An 18,595-nucleotide genomic window follows, 5' to 3' on the forward strand; every position below is an offset into this window, starting at 1 on the left:
AGTTCGTCGATAGAGAGTAGTGAAAAGTTTTTTTAGTTATAAAGTTTGCGAATGGACCACACTTACCACGCAACAGGAGAGAATGAACCCGAACCGTCATCTGCGAGGAAAAGAAGATGCAACTTCACTCCTTGTGATGCACTCTCTGCGGCGCTTTTCCTCCTGATGATATATCTCCCCAGCGATGGTAGCAGTGAATCCCATTCTGTGCATTCAGCCTCTCTTCTCGCTCACTCAGCATCAAACACATGGAGTTCCTCATCTGTATGCTCCGGCTCAAACAGGCATGGCTCTGGGTTTGTGTCTGCTACAAGAAACTCTTCAAAATCGCCTTCAAAGTCGTCCATTGCAGCGACTATAGTCCGGAGATATTACTAGGCTAAATAAACAGCCGAGCTCTGTTTACCGGCCATGCTGTCAGTCAGTGTGCGGGCTGGAGATTGGTGGAGCAGAGAGGGGAGGGGGGTCCCCACTCAGTATGGTAAACGAGTGTGTGTGTAAAGTTATGAAGTGTGTCTGTTACGCTAGAAGAGTCAGAGTTTGGGACAGAGTCTTTTACCCCCTGGAGTGTTACCGAAGTTTCTGGAGTGCTCAAATAAACGGGCCTTTTTCCTGAACGCTCCTCTGGTCTCCTGCTCGTGAGGGATTCATTACAATATTGTAACATGGCTTAGATTTCTAAATAAACATACAACTCGTCGCTAGATAGACCTACTCCTGAAAAACTCGTGCGCGAGGCTTTTTGTCCCTACGAGGCCACCGTCATTTACCTGACGAGAGGGGTGAGCGAGTGAGCCCTGCAATCTAGAATTTGGCCACTGATGTCACTGTTTTCAACCCATTTTACACACTGGCCCTTTAATGGCGTCCTCCTCAGTTGAGCTTCAACATTAGCTACCTCAGAGGTGCTATGTGAGCTAGCAGGAGATGCACACTTCCTCCTGTGTTGTGAAATGGTTGCAGGTGTAGTTCGGCAGAAAGAAAATAGTTCCTACATGAAACTGCTGACAACAAGGTCTGTGGATTATCTTGAGTAGCCAAGTCATCATTTAAGGACAGAGACATTCCTGTTGAGTTTAGAAAAAAAAATTTTTGGCGCTTTGAGCACCACAAGCTGAGTGCCATCTAGTTTTATTATATTGGAGAGAAGGCAGACATCTCTATGGCTGATGACTCCAACACTGCAACTCACACCAAAACAATCTAGACTCATAAACTGTGCTACAGGTAAGATATATATATTTATTTGTGATTTTGGGGTGAACTGTACCTTGAAGTACACCACAAGTCGTTTTATGAACTAAGATAAATAGAGCAAAACAACATACTTTGTTCAGAGCAGCATATTCTCCTCAATATTAGAAATGTGTTTATTGTTTTGGATATTCCTGCACTGGCGTTTAGCTATCAGATTATTTAAAGTAGATTCTTTAAGGACCTGAGTGTTTATTGACTTTTTGTGTCTCCTGAAAATATGCTACATATGATCAGTTGAGAGTCTGCATTAGTGTATCCAAATAAAATGTGACCAAAACTACTCTAAATCATTTTAGCATGTAATCTAAAATTAATGCAAACTCACTAGGTAGGTAAATTAAGGCAATACTGTCTGATAATCAAACTGTGGTGATTCCACAGTGATACCAGGATGTCTCTCGCAACATATCTGTGATTCCATTGCTTATTTATATCCTCCTGAGAACTTGTGTCCTTGTATGTGCACCTTAAACTTCATTCTGCTAAGCTTAGGCCTGTTGTCCTCATTCCTGGACATTTTTTGTGCCATCTAGTGGTAGTAAGAGCACAGTATACTAATCTAGGTAAAAACAAGATGGTAGCCATCTCTGCCAAGTCAGTCTGCAGGTGTCCCTGACACAAAAGTGGACAAGACAATGGTGATTTATCATCAGCTTGTTAAAGGACATTTGGACTTGATTGTCGTCTCGTTTGAGGATCTTGGGACATTATTCTCATTGACAGTTTCTTTACTTACCAGGTTCTACTAATCCCAAATAGCTAGGACAAATTAAAAATGCGCACCAAACAAAAGTTCAGGTCTCAGGAGGACATGCATATGAGGTGTATTTAAGAAATAAAATTTTCACTGCACCTGACCCACTTAATTTTGAAGTGGTTGTGATAAGTACTGCTACCTGTTCGCTAGGTGTTTATTTGAAGTAAAATATTTTAAGTAGATTCTTTATTTTAGCTTTAGTTTTTTTTACATCATACAAAAACAAATTTGTGCATTCCAAAATCACAATATGCCGTGCTTTGAAGACATAAAAAAACTACTGAGGGAAGTTAGAACTTCATCCAAGATCAAACCTGGTTAACCTGGAGTGTGTTTCCTCTTGATCGAGAGAAAATGAAGGTAAGAACCAGAACTTTAAACATACATTGCATAAAACCAACTATCCATGTAGTACTGCTCACTGAACAGTATATGACATTAAATATAGTTTTTCATTGTGGTGGTTAGGATTTCTTTTTCGTTTTTATCAATATCATGGTTAGGTTTACACTGATTTATTTCGGTTTACATGACTGTTAATATGACATTCTTGGTCAGTGCCATGCAGAATTTGACAGAATTTGTGAATAAGGTTGCAAAAAAACATTTCATTCTTAAAGGTTAGGTTCGTAGTTTTTAAAGTGTGTCTAAATAAAATACATACATGTCCATATATACATTTAAAGAGTAATTGGTCAGTAATATTATTCCTCTTGTCTGTACTGTGACTGTGAATTGATGTCTTTATAGACTCCAATGGAAGAGATGTGGGACAAAATCTGCATTTCTCAGTCCATGCTAAAACACTTTTAAAAGTTTAGCCAAAGTTAAAATGAGGCTCCAACAGCCTGTGAGGCCAGATCAAGTTGGTACCTCCCACAGTTTGTAGTCGGAGTATGAAATTTACTGTGCTATCTTGTGCAACTGAAGTGGATGGATGTAACAGGAACTTTAGAAGTCATTTACTTGCTTTATCTCAGCTACAGCCTCATATTAACTTTTACTGAATTTTAGGATGCATAAAGTGAGGACTGAATTATGCCCTCTATTCCTTACAGCTGAATCACAGTGAAGTGATTACTTTAGAAGACACTTTATGGGCTAGTATACACAAGAGGAATGATTTCAGAATCAACGCAATTGATACAATAATGGGGCTCAAACACAGGAAAATCAACCCAGGTGGGGAGCTAAGCATGTCTTCTCCTGGGTTATGCTCTGTAGGAACCTCCTTCTGTGTACATTACTTCAGTATTTTTATTTCTGTGGCTTTCTATAATTCTGATTACCTGTCTTCGCTCCACCAGCCGTCCAGATGTGGCCCTACTCTGGTTCCTCATCCCCTTGAAAGCTGTGAAGCACCTGTTATGTGACCAGTACAGGTGGCTGACCATCAAGATCGTCACTGCTCTCCTGCTGCTGGCTATCTTGGGTCTTTTCCTCTACAACATGCCTGGTTATATGGTGAAGAAAATGTTGGGGGTCTGAGTCAAACCAGCAGATGATAACTTTCTTCAGAGGGTGTGCATTCAACAATAAGAATTGTTTTGTGAACATTTGCAATTTACCATTTGAATAAATATTGATGCATTATTAAGAGCATTATTACAATAGCTGTACTAGTGATAAGTATTGAGTGCATCCATCATTGGTTAATATTTTAGTCTAATGTGTACAAATCTCAACTGTCAGTATTTTTCTTGGTTCTTGAAACGTGATTTTCTTTATTCCTTTTAAATTCAGTTAATGTCCTTTGCTCACCTATGAAAATATTTTATTGAAAAAAATAAGTGAGGATTTGTAGCATAGTTGACTTGTGTTGGAGTTCAGATTTTCTTGCTTGAGCAATGTTTTGTTTATGTATGATATTTCAGATTTGTGAATAAATTGACCTCTGTACCACTCAATGCTCTGGTTGTCCTGTCATTTGTTTGTGTGGTATGTATATATGTATGTTTTTGGAAACTGAAAGGACAGTGCGTGCCTTATTATTTCATCATCTGTAATTAAAAGTCTTAAACGTGTGACACATTCTGTCATATGCATTTCAGCTCATAGAAAAAAGTAGATGCAAACTTTTAAACTTCCCAAGTAAAAATACTAAATAGCTGATGGTAAAACAGTTACTTAGTTAAGGTACTGTCAAAGTCAAGTGATTATTACCACAGTTAGATTACCACCACAATTTGCTATGATTTTTATGTCAGAACATCAACAAACACCACTGACCACTCTGCGAGTTTCATGGCCTTGAAAACAAACGTTTAGGATGGTTTTAGGACAGATTCACACATGGCCATGGGCAGCAGTGTTAAGCCAGGCAGGGGAAAGCCAAATTCTCTGAAAATGAGCAATTGTCACTATTTTGGTCTTAACCACTCTATTTCATCATAAACAACCCAGAAATGGGGCTCAAAGTGCAAAATACCGGACTTCCCCTTTAACCTTTACATTTTGATTAAGAGGAAGTGATTATTACCTCAAGTTGTATTTTTACTTTGTTACTGCACCACTTGTGCATACATTCTATGTGGAAACCAGTGGATTTTTTTTAAATTTATATTGTCAAATTTCTAACACACTGTTTATTTCTGTGCTCCACCAGCCGTCCAGATATCGCCCTCCTCTGGTTCCTTATCCCGTTCAAAGCTGCGAAGCACCTGATATGTGACCAGTACAGGTGGCTGACCATCAAGATCGTCACTGCTCTCCTGCTGCTGGCCATCTTGGGTCTTTTCCTCTACAACATGCCTGGTTACATGGTGAAGAAAATGTTGGGGGCATGAGGTATCTGATGGATTTTACTGCTTCACCCAAAGATACCATTTCACTTGTAAGTTGCTATTGTGTTCTCGATAAAGCTTTTTGCCAAGTGACCAAAGACACCATCAAGTTGTAGGTTATAAACATTAGAATGGCCACGGTACGCAACACGGCAAGCTTGTTCTCATGTTGACATGTAATCGCTAAAGTGCATTACTGCAATGTAGTGGTTCAAATTTGTTATTATTTCAATATGACAGATAGTTAAATTGCTTTAAGTATCATTATTATTATTATTATTATTATTATAATTATTGTTTTTTCTTGTGGTTGTTGTGGTTGCTGCTTTTGCAAGGTAGGGCTGTCACCTTTGTGCTGATTTATTGTGAACTCAACAGTTTGTCAACAGTGTGCAGTATTTGTCTGACTTTTGGATTTGTGAATAAAGTGACAACTACAAACGTTTCTAATCTTAACATCATCTGTCCAGTCATATGTTCACACAGCCTACATAGCTGCCACTGTGCCAGGAGTAAAAGCTCTCCAGTGTTGCTCAGTTACAGCAGCTTTCATGTCGGCCCTTAAAGGTCCAGTGTGTCGGGCCTGGGGGGCAGAAATTTAATATAATACACAAGAAGATAGAGCCACTTGTGTCTCTGCATCGGCCACCGTAGTTAGAAGCCCCTCTGAGTTGAGAGCGTTGCAAAAACACTGGTTTTCTTTCATGAAAGGAAGAGACCTCTGCAGATAATCAAAGCTGTTATTTTGGGGCCGTATGTACTTCCTTTGTGACCCAATGGCGCTCTCTGCAGCCATACTGCCTCAGCCCAAAATGCAACAGGTGCGACCCCAGGAAACTAGTCATGTGACCTATTACGCTAGATCAAAATTAACTTACATAATGAACAATACATTTGTCTTTAACTGTACAAATTTTTATAGGTAGTATATTTTAAATAATTTTTAACGACAGTCTATTAAAGTGTTAATGAAATTATGACAGAAAATATGAAAAGCTTTTAAATTAAATTTTAGTTAAAAAAAAAAAAAAGTCTCTCAGACAGATATGATTGGCTATCCACTGTCAAATCGGTGACGTGTAATCGACCCCCCCCCCCCAAATAACTGGGAATTCGGAGGAGGAAAATGGACGTCTTCTGCTTTTTGGATACGCAAAGGAGCGAACATAAAGTCTATTAATAACCAGACGTAGCGCTGGTTTGTCTGGTTTACAGTTTAGTTTCTGGAATTGGAAAGTTTTAGCATGGTAAGCTAAAGTCGTTAGCTCGAGAAAGGAAATGTTCACCAACAGTTCGCTAGCTAACGTTCATCCTTCCAACGTTCATCGTTGTAGGACCGTTTGTTCGTTGTTGGTATTAATCCAGTATCTTTGTTGGTATCCTTCCGCTGGCCAAGCAACGTCATTGGCGGAAATGGAACAGCGAGACAGGTAGGTCACCAAACGTTGACATATAGTGCTCTACTATTTAAGCTGACCGTCCCAATGAAAAAAAAATGTGTGTGAAATTAATCAACCATTGCTAATAAATACTCCTTTTGGGACTCTGTGTTGTTTCGCGTTACGTTATTGCACCTCCTGATGACCAAACGTCCTCTTTTGCCCGGACATGTCCACTTGTCACGTCCCGTCCGGGGCGTTCGGGGGGTTTTATAAACTGATGATAATGTTTTTTCCGTGTGTTTGTGTGTGTTAGAGTGCGGCACGGCCGCATATTTCTGTCCGAACCCGAACCGAGCCCGACATTATTTAATGACCAAAGCACTGAGTTTGTGTCACTCAGTTGTTAGGGTTAACTTACAGGCTATTTAACAGGCCGGGCGTGCTCAGCGGAGAGGGAGGCGGGAGGTCCGACGCTTCTAGCGAGATGAAAGGGAGAAATAAAACAAAATAAGATACAATAGGAAAAACCTGTCTCCCTCTTTTACTTTATTTTCAGCGTTTAAACAAGGCGGATGCGGGCGGTTGGAGGTCCGAGACTTCCAGCGAGGGGAGAGATAGAAACAAACAGCCAATGTGTGTCTGTGTGTGTTATATTCAGGTGTTGTCACGTAAAAGCAATAAACAGGACAGACAATAGGATTATTTTTACACGACATTTTCACTGTAAGCTGACCGAATCCGAATACAATTTATAGCTACATTTTTGACCAAACCCAGCCCGACCTGTCGGGTACCGTCGGGCTCGGATCGCCACACTCTAGTGTGTGTATGTGTCCCCTATTGGGGCCTATCTGGATTTCTGTCTTTGAGAGATATTATTTTGTAATATAACTGAATTTTCTATCCATAAATATAACTTTTAAATATATTAAAATGATAAGGCATCTCTGAGTAAGCTGCGACTATCATTTAAGTAGGCTTTAAGTAGAATGTCCTCTTTTTTGGAAATCAAAATATGGTCACCCCATGATGGCCTCTGGAACTTTCCCTGGCCCCAACAGCTCTTAAAACATAAATGATGCTGTGCAGCCATCTGCTGGTTATCAGTGGGACCAACAGACTGCCGGTTAATCCTCCTGAAAATAGTGATATTCAACCACAGTATACATTTTGCATGTACTATCATCGATAAAACGATTATTTTTCAGTATAAACTCATTTACGCTCTGTAGAAATGTTATTTTGCTCAAAGATTCTCCTTAAACATGTTTACTTTGTAAACTGTTTACGAGTTGACATGCTAGCCCCGACAGGTTATACTGGATATAAAGTAGTGCGTGAACGCGGAAGTATGGTTTCCTCAAGGTACCCTTTCCCCGTTACAAGAAGTGAAGTTGAAACATGACAAATAAACATTAGACAATGTCATTTTTGCTTTGCAGGGGAGGAAAAGGATAGGCTGGAGGATGCGGGCATCGATCCCGCTACCTCTCGCATGCTAAGCGAGCGCTCTACCATTTGAGCTAATCCCCCGATATAAGTACATTGCAGTAGTTTCAATATAATTTTGAGACAAGCACTAAGTATACAGTGGAAACTAGGCAAACAATAGTAAATACAAACAACAATAACAGAAGGCCAGGCGGATAACATACTACACAAACCTCACTGCTTCTAATGTCTGCTTCTAATATTCGTAGCAGTATGCCTTGCTATGGTATCTGCCTTTGCAAGGCAACACTTTAAATTGTTCTTACATTGTTTTTAACTTTAATACTATACACCATGTGTGTATTACGTCCAATGTGCAATCAACCTGTACAGCTGTCAATATATACCCATACATTTATCTTTATATACATACTCTTTTTCCATATGTGCGTAAGTGAAAGGTGTATATAGTGTAGGTAGTATTGAGTGTATAGTTGTGTCTAAATTTAGTACTTTATATTTTTCTTTTTTATCTGTGCTATTTGAGCTGCCGTAACGTGAATTTCCGCGGTATGGGATCAATAAAGTTTTACTTTATCTCTTAAAAGATATCACATGCCTTTTTGTTGGTCGAATCAGCAGTTTTACATAATTTAACTTTAATTTAATTTTTAATTTTATATATTACTAATGTTCGACGTTGTCCAGAAAAACACCAATATGAGGTTAATTAGTGCTAAACCTACAGTTATGGATAAATACTTTGCCAGAATTATTGCCATGTAAGTTATAGAAAAAAGTTCTGTCTTCTTTTCTGGGTGCTTGAGGAAACCAAACACCTTATTTTCCCATAATAAAGTAAAGTCTTCAGAGTTATGGTCCATAGTGAGGCTGCAAAAGTCTTTCCAGAATTTCTTGGTGAGGACAATTCCAGAAAAGGTGTTTCAGAATGCTCATTGCAGAAATAGCAGTTTGTGTTAATGTCATTTTTGTATTTCTGCATGTAGTGATAGGCATGGTAATATTTATGAATAATTTTAAGGACACTTTCTCAACTTTATCCACAATAAAATGGTGTTTCAGTGTTGCTCAGCACTCATTGAAGATGGTTACATAAAGGTTAAAGGTTACAAAAAGCACTTCCAATATTGTTTTGGATGTTAGCATTATCATCTTACTAGGTTCAATATCAATGACCGTTTTGGAGTCAGATGGTGGAAAAATAGGATGCCCTCATCCACATCCCAAGAGGGGTTGTAATTTTACTATTCCTTGGGTCTTTTACCAATAATACTATTGTATCATTGATTTCCATATGCTTTCGTGCGAGCTACATATAATTTCATAAAAACTATACTTTTATAGGGTTCATTTAGAGACCCATGTGGGCTTGTATTACAACTCCATTGTCACTCAAAATAAACCACCACAATGTATTTCACAACGGTTTATTTATTCAAAACTCAGAAGATGAGTGTTCTGTAGATGTTTACATGGTCAATGAATGCAACTTCCAGAGCAGACGACAGCCAGTTTGCAAGTAAAAAAAGCTGGGGAAGGACGAGGAGACTTCCTTTGTTTAACTGGATGCTTATGATGACCAGTCAACTGGTCACAGATTTCTTACCACTGACTTTCTTTCAGACTACAGCTCGTATACCCTGGGCAACCCTTTACAGCACATGAAAGGTGTAAACATTATGGTTAGCAAGGAAAAACATGACAAAATCTGTCATGTGAAAATGTATCTGTATTAATTCAGTGTCAGGCTCCCTTATATTTTAGAATTAAACATTAGAACTGCTACAATCTATAACCATGTTGTCAGTCTGCAGGTGGCTGTCCACCTCTAAATTTCAAACTCGTAGGCTTCTGCATGTTGGCCTAAAAGATACAACAGCGATTAACCAGGATCGTGCGACATCAGACAAAATCTCCACACAAAATACATATACAAAATATCACTCATTCACAGTCAATGTGTAACATTCTCATGCTCAGATATGTTGCTGATCAATAATGATGAATCGCAGAGCACTGATCGTACGCCTTGAGTCAGTACACCAAGAATATCCTTTTCAGCGTTTCTACATGCCATGAGCCCACCATAACAGAAACTAAAAGCTCGATGCTGACTCAAGTACAAACCATTAACTGAAATAACACACATGGCCTCAGCTTTCAATTCATGTACAGTAGGCTTTGCACCAATTTTGCTACAGAAAGTTAATCTAAATTAAATATAAGTTAAATAAATAAGAAACTGTTATTAAAAAGTCACTTTTGTTACAGTTTTAGTTGCTCTGGGAGCGTCCCGATGGCACACTGGAGCAGTGTTGTTCTGCGCTCTTACACAAGTATCACAGCGCACCAAAGGCAAATAAATAACTCCATAATGAGCAAAGACATTGTCCTCTCAGAAATCACAATGTTGGCAATATTTACAGACTTAAAATTTTTTCCACAACAACCTCCATGCCAGGCTCGGCTCGTTTTTCTGCGTTACTCATGCTGAAATAACTGGGATATGTCATACATTACTGTTATTGTTACTGTGTTAAGTGGAGGCAGGGAGGAGCAGCAGATGATGATGCAGAGTAGTTGTGTGTAGATGGCCAGAGGGTGGATGGGGGGAGGTTACGAACAGATATACATATGGGAAAGAAAAGAAAAGACAGAGAGTGGGGATAATTGTGAGTATTTATAGAGAGCGCGTGCAGAGAGAGTAGAAAACAAATGAGGTCGAAAAGGAAAGGGAAGATAGTGATATTAGGAGGGAGGGAAATGAAGGGCTCAGTATTCATCCTGGTCCAGGTGGGCTTGTTCATCAAGGTCATCATCCTCTGGAGGTGCAAAGCCATCCTGAGAAACAAGGGACAAAATTATTATTTTGTTTTTTTTGCTTTGTTTTATTTTACTGTTGAATATAAAACTTTCCTGATCAAAGATGACATAAAAATAGATAAACAATGCCCTGAGCTAGCTTCTGTAATTCATTACAAAATTGTTTTATCTGCAATTCTGAAAAAAATAAATGTATTCCTGGAGGCATACTGTTATCGTACTCAGATAAATTGGCATCCACTAACAGCATTCTCTGTTAGAAGTTGAATCCTTGAAATCAGTTAATTTGTTTGCATACAAAAACCTACAGTTTCCTTTCCCTTCCTTTCCCACTGATGCCGGTACTTCTGTCATCATAACTTTATCCTCATCTATTTTTGCTGTAATATCTCCTGTCTGAAAACTAAAACACTGTTTGGTCCTCTCTGTCCTGCTCAAGCCCTCAAGGAACAAAGCTACGCTGTGATGCCAATTGTATTTACCCAAACTTTCACTGGATTGAATGGGCCCGTTCTCTTTAATACATCCATGGTGCTTTTATGAAAAACATGTCTTAACTTTCCACGGCCCATGACTCACACATGGACTTGCCTCATCTGTCAAGCCACGAGATTTAACCGCTATTGGACTCATGGGAAATATTGTTTGTTTAAACATCCAGTGTGTAGAATTTAGTGGATTATAGTAGTGAGGTTGCAGATTGCAAACAACTGAGACTTTTCCCATGTGCCAAGTGTGTAGAAGAACTACGGGGGCCAACAGAATCACACAAAAATGCGAATATCTCTATCTGGAGCTAGTGTTTGGTTTGTCCATTCTGGGCTACCGTAGGAACAACACGGCAGACTCTGTGGAAGATCCCTGCTTCATATGTCAATATAAATGGCTCATTTTAAGGTAACAAAAATACAATGATTCTTATTTTCAGGTGAATATAAACTTATGAAAACATAGTTATGAATATGATACTCTATGTATGTCAGTAGATCCCTCTAAATTATACACAGTGGACCTTTAAGCTATGTAATACTAAATATTTGATAATAGAATTTTTATTTTTGACAGTCTTATCTGAATCTATGGAGTGAGCCAAATCACATACAGGGATGTTAATTTCGGGACAGGGGCGCCATCTTGTGAGGAACATGCTTTGTTACTTGTGCCTCCTACAGTGGTTCCCTGCGTACCTTTTGTTTGGCTAAGAAGTTACACCGGTCAAATCAAATGGAGAAATTGAATCGCAAAGTCATGCAACTGGGTTTGAACAACTAATCACGATAAACATGTCTTGTCAGCCCGAGACTGGATTACAGACCCCGATGCACTACTTCCACTCACAGTCTGGACATTGTAAATTATCTCATATTTTAACTGAGTGCATAGAGCAGGCACCCCATGTACCTGCTGCAGCGGCTACGGATTCAATTCCAGCCTGCGGCCCTTTGCTGCGTGTCATTTTCTTACTTTTGGAACACAACCGAGAAGTAGAGATTTCTCTTAGTAATTCACACTGAGTAAAGAACATGGAGATTGAAATGGTGCAATGCAGCCAGTATTTGTTGCTGATGTAGGACAGATACCTCTGTTGCGTAAAGAATGTCGATTATCTTGCTGAGGATGGGGTTGTTTTCACTCTCATGTTCCTGGCAGATCAGCTCAATGTCCCGTAGTTTGCTGAAGTAGAAGTCTCTCTCCTTCTCTAGTCCGTCTACAGTCAACTTCAACTCCATCAACTTAGAAAGCAGAGAAAAAAACGTTTTCACTGGTGGTCTCTAAAAACTGTTCTGAACCATGTAGTCAAAAAAGAGGATCAGGGATCAAGGATTTTTTATTTACACTGTCAAGAGCTCTTTCACTTGTGAATGACAGCCAAGAAAGGATGGAGGGCAAAACTAGCTCCTATTTTTTGTACTTTCTGCTTTGCTTCATGAAAGGTATGTAAGAGGAATGTCTAGAAAAAATAATGCTGGACAGGAAGGCAGCAAATCAAAGAATATAAAGCTCATAACCTGCTGAACTGACACTATTCTAAAATAATATTTTAATTGTCACAAGGAAATAAGTTAGAACTCCAGCATCACCAGCATTATAAACAATATGCTTCTTTCATAGCTGATATTCTGAGGGAAACTAACATCAAGGCCCTGTGTCCACCAAAGTGTTTTCCCAGCTATAAAACACCAGGCGCTCCTCAGGAAACGCCCAGCTGGGAGCGCTTGAGAGAGCTCAAGAGATGCCGCTTTTTTTTAAGCTTAGACACTTTTGTTGCGCCTGGTTGCTGTGATACTGAATATCCATGGAAGTAAAAATGTCGGCACAAGATAGCACACTTGCTCTGGAGGGAGGGTTGAAGCAGGTAGGGAGAGGACAGAGCCAATGGTCTGTGTGAGTTCATCAGAGGAAACATTTTTTAATAAATATATATATATATATATATATATATATATATACACGGTTTATTAACATATTTCTCCTCCATTTTTAGCTACATGTAGATTTAATGGTTGGTCTTTCTAGTATTTGTCCCTCCTTTGATGTAATTAGACGGCAGGGTAAAGAGTAATAGTGACAGGTGCAGCGTTTAACCCACAGCTGAACATTTTTCAACTCTCAGCGCTCTGGGGAAAAAAGCCCTCTCTCATCAGTCATACTTTTCATACTTCTGGCTTTTGTGACATAGCACAAATATGAGATGCTCCCATTGGTAAGAATTTAAAAAATTTAAAAAAAAAAATGCTGGTCTCAGGAAAAAAAAACAATTTGGTGGACATGGCCCCTTACACCTGTGCATATCAGACTGTAACATGTCAAATAGTCTTCTGTAAAAAGGCCTATTAATGTAATAAATCATTTATTTTCAGTCCAGACAGAATCAATACACATGAGACTGCAAAGCTGTAAGATATTTAAAATGAACTGAGAATACAGCTCTCCTTTCTCTCCATGCAGCTCTACCTGTTGATTTAGCTCCATGATCTCAGCGTCACTGCCACCGTTTCTAGACAAAGACGGATTCTTCCTCATAGCTGGGGTGTTGTGTTGGACCCGCTGTGGTGTTGGCATGTTTTTGGGAACTGTTGGAGATGTCCTCTGTGGTCCTGGAGTGGTCAGAGATCATCAGAGATGTTTATCATCTACATTAAAGTGGATTTACGGCATCTATATTGGCTGTGTAGCAATTGTGGCAATGGATATAGCACGTTATAGAGAGCTGATGTTATCAGCTTTTAGCATAATGTTCCTTTGATATGCCATTTTTGTGAAAGAATTTCAAATTGTTTTACAACATAAAAGACTGACAAGACAAATTTGATTGCCAGATTAAAAAAGAAGCCAAATTATAAATAAAAACAAGTACAGTATTTTAACATGTTTTGAATGCCATACTTATTTGAGTCAAAGCATAAACAACAGAAAAACCCTGCGTCCTGCCAAACCTCTATAAGTGCTTCAGCAGAGGTGTTAAACTTAAAGTCAAAACATGCCAACACGCATTATCACAGTTTTGAAAATAAATGCAATCATTCTGCCCATTTACAGCCACACTGCTTACCAGTGACAAAGTCACAAAGCAGGCGTATGACACGCTACCAGTTAAATTAGATTGTTTGCCATGATTTTCAAGCAAAAAGCTTTCACAGAGACATAGCAAGGCTGGTCAGGCTGACGTTATTCTTGTTAGTAAAATGAGACAAACGCTGTAGTTTGTCAGTTTTCTCAAAGATGGAGCTGCGACAGTGTTGCATCAGCTGCTTGATGCAGGACACTGGAGAAAATGGTTGCATTTGATCTTTCTGAGTGTAGGTCTTCTGGCACCGCTGATCAAGACCAATTAGAATTGGGGAGGTAGAAGTGGAGTTGCAGGTTGTGGATTTTCAACCCCACTGATGCTGCATCCCTCTAGTCACTGTGGTGATTACTGCAATCCCACCAGTGACTCAGTCTTACCTACACAGTGTCCATTGAATTTCTCAATTGTGGGATCAGTAAAGGTGTATCTTATCTTATCTTATCTTATCTTATCTTATCTTATCTTATGTTGCTTGTGAATGCTGGGCAGTGTGATGGATCTAAGAGGACAGCAGTCAGTCTGTGAATCGTGCTGCTCACACCACTTGCTTGCAGGGAGCGCTTTTGAGCCATCCAAAGCTCAGCAAGACCGTGCAGCAGAGGCAAAACTGTTTGGTTTACCTGGGTTTCTCTTTGGTTTGTGGATAAAGTGATCACCTGGGTTGGGGGCAGGGGCCACGTCCTGCCCCTGTCTGGCTAGCATAGGGTCATACTCCTTCCCATCATAGTTGGCGTCGAAGAACTTCTTGAACCACTGCACAAATTCAAAGTTGTCCTGGAACTTTCCTTTTACAAGCTTTTCGACAGGAATTATCTGCAGGATGGAAACAGGAAATGGTTGAAGAACTCCAAGTGACATAACATGCATCTTATGATGCTGTCATATAATAATAAAAAAAAAAAAAAACATCTTAATAGTAAAAAATATAATAGAATAAATGATCAAAGTATTCTGACTTTGTCAACACTCATCCTTTTAAAAGCTGCCTGAAGAACTTTGAAGTTGTGTATAGATTCATGCTCCAGCTTGGCTTGAAATTTGACCTTCTTCAGAAGGATACAACCTGGAAACAACATGTCCATGAACTGGCAATATGCCGCTCCTGGAAAACACACAGACACAGCAGTTAGTTACTGTTGTTGTCTTTTTGTGATTTACTCGTTGAGCTGTATTTGATTGGAACTTCAGCCTTACCTGAACATAGCTGCTCAATCTTAGTGTAGGTGAGGTGCAAGGAGTCGTTGACCCATGCCAGCATGTCATGTCGGCTGAGGTTGTCAATGGACACAGATGTGGCGTACACATTCACTGCCATCCCCTACCTGAAACAAACAACATGACGAGAGAAAGCCATTCAGTTTAGCCTGTTAGCTGAATCTCATAAAACTTTGGCTGAAAGTTTGATACCATACTATTTCAAATTGATCACTTACTCTGTTTTTGATTAACCGCTGTACTGTATGTAAATAGATATACACAGACTGCTTTTATCTAGGGCTGGGTAATATTGATATGATACTGATATCATGATATGAGACTAGATCAGGTCTTAAATTTTGGATATCTTAATGTGTGTGTTGTTGTTTTTCAACGGCTGCATTCAAGTAAAGTGATGTAATTTTCTTTACATACCAGACTTCTATTACTTGCCTTTACCTACTTAGTCATTAAATCCACATTATTGATGATTATTTATCAAAAATCTCATTGTGCAAATATTTAATGAAAGCACCAATAGTCAACCCTACAATATTGATATCGAGGTGTTTGATGACAAATATTGTGATATTTGATTTTCCTCTTATGGCCCAGTCCTATTTGATCATATCCATCTTTTCAGATACCTAACTCTCAGGCTGCCTGCCACATTCTCCACTACCCCATCCACTCATCCTCCCCATGACCTTTACCCAACCTACCAGACATCTAGGACTTAGAAGAATGCAGAACTAATACTTATTAAGCGCTGCAGCTAATGGTTATTTTCATTATTGATTAATCTGCTGATTATTTTACTGGTGAATAATTTTGTCTATGAAATGTTAGAAAACCTGCCTGTTGCAGTTCCCCAAATGTCTTGATATTACTTGTTTTGTCTGATCAACTGTCCAAAACCCAACCAAGAAAACGCTGATTTTAGAGATGTTTCAGTACCATTTTTCCCTCCCTGATACAGACTCCAAAACCTGAACTTGTTTACCGGCCAATACCAAGAACCTATCTTAGACCACTGCTTAAAAAATTAAAAAGAAAAAATGAAGAGTTGTACACTCCTGGCCCTCTATGGATGTGAAATGACTGCTATGACTGTTGTATGGCTGTCTCAGGTTAAATCCTAAACTCTAGTGTGAAGTACTGCCAAATTGCTGACACTTCGCTAACTGCTAACGTTACACTATTTACCCTAAAATCAGCTCTTACTCACAGCCTTAAAACAGTAGTTGCCAGTGGCTGCACAGCACAACTTCCTGTGTAGCCCACTGTTTTAAAGCAGCAAAGAAGAACTGATTTCCCAGAAAACTGCTGTTCAATATAACTGCGAAACACTTTGAAGTTTATTAATGAATTACCTGGTATTGGATCAGTGCATAAACTTGCGTAGTATTTTAAGTAGTATCGGAGGCATTTTTGATCGTGGTATCAGAACAACTGTAATCAATTTAATATGCAAAATGTAGGAAAACTGCAAATACTCTCAAAGATGAGCTGGAACAAGAGAAGGGTGTTCAGTATTTTTACTTAAACAAATTAGTTTAATAATTAATCAATATGAAAATAGTTGTCTGTTAGTTTTCTGGCATCAGTGCGGTTGATTTACAGATTGTTTCACCTCCAAACTTAATCACGGGCCTCCTCAATTGGACTCATTTCAGTGAACCCATTTCTTTATCTAATTGTACTGTACTGCATAGAACGTATTATAATCTGTATTAACTGTTACAAATGTCAGTCAGTATGTTGCCATTTTCCAAACTGCACTACCATTCTTTCCTTATATTATGGGTTTTGGGTAGTTTTTGTCCTCTCATACTCTTATATGAGAGAATTTGGGCTGAGTCAGAAACCGATGCAGCTGTGGGCCTGTAAAGCCCACTGTCACCGGTGATACTGCCCTATGGGACTTGATTTTTGACTGTAAACACAGTGCCTGAGAAGCATCTTTAGTTTCAGTTTTAATCTACAGATGTGTTGTAAGCGTAATCCCCCCTAGATTAAACAGAAATATCCTGATGTTTGTGAGCAGCTTTACACATCTGGCAGCTGCAGCCTTTTCTGCATGTGCTCACTTTGCTTCGCCTGCTAATACCTTCCAGTGCTGTCATGTCAGAATGGGCCTCTGACACCTTGACATCCTCCTGCAGTAAAAATGCTCATTAACACAAGCAAGTCATAAACTGTGAGATGATGATTATAAGGTCACACGGTGCTCTGTGTCTGCAGGTGACAGCCAGACAGAACAATTACACTATGTCACCAAATTTCACACCTTAATGCAAATGAATGCTGCTTGCCTGCAGTGTGAGCAGTGATTGTTGGTGATAACACTGGTAATATTGTGAATGCACCTTCAGCAGCGTGCAGCAGTCTCCCATGGGGCTTGGCTAGCTTACAATTACATGATTATAAACTACAAACATATAACCAACAATAAAACCGTTTATAGGACAAAATCATGCGGGCTCAGACACATTAACAGGAGCATACCTTGTAGTGGGTTTTATTTCTAATAAATATGGATTATTGTATCGCATGAAAGGGAAGTCAATCTATTCACCAAAAACCTGCCGGGCCTTCGAGAAAGCTCCAGTAATGACTGCAGCAAAATGCTGGGTGCAAAACCTTGGAGTCTAACAGGAGCAAATGGGCGGGGGTCTGACATTTCAAGCCCGAGCCGAGAACAATAAATGTGCCCGTTTACTGGGTGCCTTTCGGTTAAAAAAGCCGCAATGCTGGCGCTGCTCTCTTAGCGGCCCCCTCTACAGGCCTCCCCGAATAACTCAGGACTGTCAGTGCATGGGAAATATCGCTGCATGGGAATAAAACACAGCTCCCACGCAAACACAGTACCACGCACAACAAGGAGGATCAAACAAAACGAGAGCAGGATCTTTGGTGCGCTGATACTCACCGTATTCAGGAGTGTCTGTGTTGTTACCACGCTCGCAGTATTCCTTATGTCAGTGCTCGTTGCTGTCGTCGTTGTCAGACCCTGCGCGGTGCAGTGCTTGGTAACGGGCCGCCCTGTCTGGGGTTGCAACAATCCAGCCCCTACCGCGCATGCGCATGACTCCATGCTGTTAAAGGTTCATTATAAATAGGACTTTGGCCTGTTACAGCTAAGAGACACATGATGTGTCTGGGTGGATTTTAGGCCTGCTGGTGACTGGGGTTTTTTATTTGTGAGGTCAGGCTGCAAAAAAATGTCTATTAATGTTTTATCTGCTGCTGGATAAATAAATGTCAGCACAAGTGGTGGAAGAAGTATTAAGATAAAATAAGACAAGATAAGATTTCAGGAGCAAGTTAAACAGTGAGTAGCTGTCTCTATGAAAAATGAGAGGCTTTTCTA

At 39.6% G+C, this 18,595-nt stretch overlaps 2 protein-coding genes and 1 non-coding gene across 8 annotated transcripts in view; 1 reads left to right on the forward strand and 2 right to left on the reverse strand.

The window, feature by feature from the left end:
* The window catches only part of LOC125901050 (otoferlin-like), a 30,584-nt gene extending 25,493 nt beyond the window's left edge, over positions 1-5,091 (forward strand). For 4 of the 5 annotated variants that reach the window (XM_049596398.1, XM_049596399.1, XM_049596400.1 and 1 more), the window contains one exon: positions 4,620-4,755. Coding sequence is in view for 1 of the 5 variants with exons in the window: in XM_049596401.1 (XP_049452358.1) it covers positions 4,620-4,800 (181 nt within the window). In the remaining 4 variants the exon portion in view is untranslated. Of the gene's footprint in view, positions 1-4,619 lie in introns of all 5 variants that reach the window. The other variant, XM_049596401.1, reaches the window with a different exon arrangement.
* A 2,548-nt stretch (positions 5,092-7,639) lies between these two features.
* Positions 7,640-7,712, reverse strand: trnaa-agc (transfer RNA alanine (anticodon AGC)). The gene has a single exon. It is a non-coding gene; the product is annotated as a tRNA-Ala (tRNA).
* Positions 7,713-9,046: 1,334 nt separating this feature from the next.
* Positions 9,047-18,301, reverse strand: mapre3a (microtubule-associated protein, RP/EB family, member 3a). 2 transcript variants are annotated; one of them, XM_049596817.1, is made up of 7 exons: positions 18,155-18,301; positions 15,220-15,347; positions 14,982-15,127; positions 14,682-14,838; positions 13,410-13,552; positions 12,035-12,187; positions 9,047-10,472 (listed from the first exon to the last, which is right to left on the reverse strand). In XM_049596817.1, the coding sequence occupies exons 2-7, from the start codon at positions 15,338-15,340 to the stop codon at positions 10,404-10,406; spliced, it is 789 nt and encodes a 262-aa protein (XP_049452774.1). In that variant the 5' UTR covers positions 15,341-15,347; positions 18,155-18,301; the 3' UTR covers positions 9,047-10,403. The 2 variants fall into 2 exon arrangements, with proteins under 2 accessions (XP_049452774.1, XP_049452773.1); XM_049596816.1 differs by having other exon boundaries at positions 14,646-14,838.
* Between the last annotated feature and the right edge of the window lie 294 nt (positions 18,302-18,595).

Source organism: Epinephelus fuscoguttatus, linkage group LG14 (genome assembly GCF_011397635.1).
Source record: "Epinephelus fuscoguttatus linkage group LG14, E.fuscoguttatus.final_Chr_v1".
NCBI classification, from domain to species: domain Eukaryota; kingdom Metazoa; phylum Chordata; class Actinopteri; order Perciformes; family Serranidae; genus Epinephelus; species Epinephelus fuscoguttatus.

Bases quoted from the DNA above. Each gene is read 5' to 3' on its own strand.
- mapre3a (XM_049596816.1), bottom strand. From the start codon at position 15,340: ATGGCAGTGAATGTGTACGCCACATCTGTGTCCATTGACAACCTCAGC. The intron at 12,188-13,409 runs GTAGAGCTGCAT...CTGCTTTCTAAG, and splicing joins TCATGGAGCTAAATCAACAG to TTGATGGAGTTGAAGTTGAC. The intron at 10,473-12,034 runs GTATCTGTCCTA...CTTGTTTCTCAG, and splicing joins ACATTCTTTACGCAACAGAG to GATGGCTTTGCACCTCCAGA.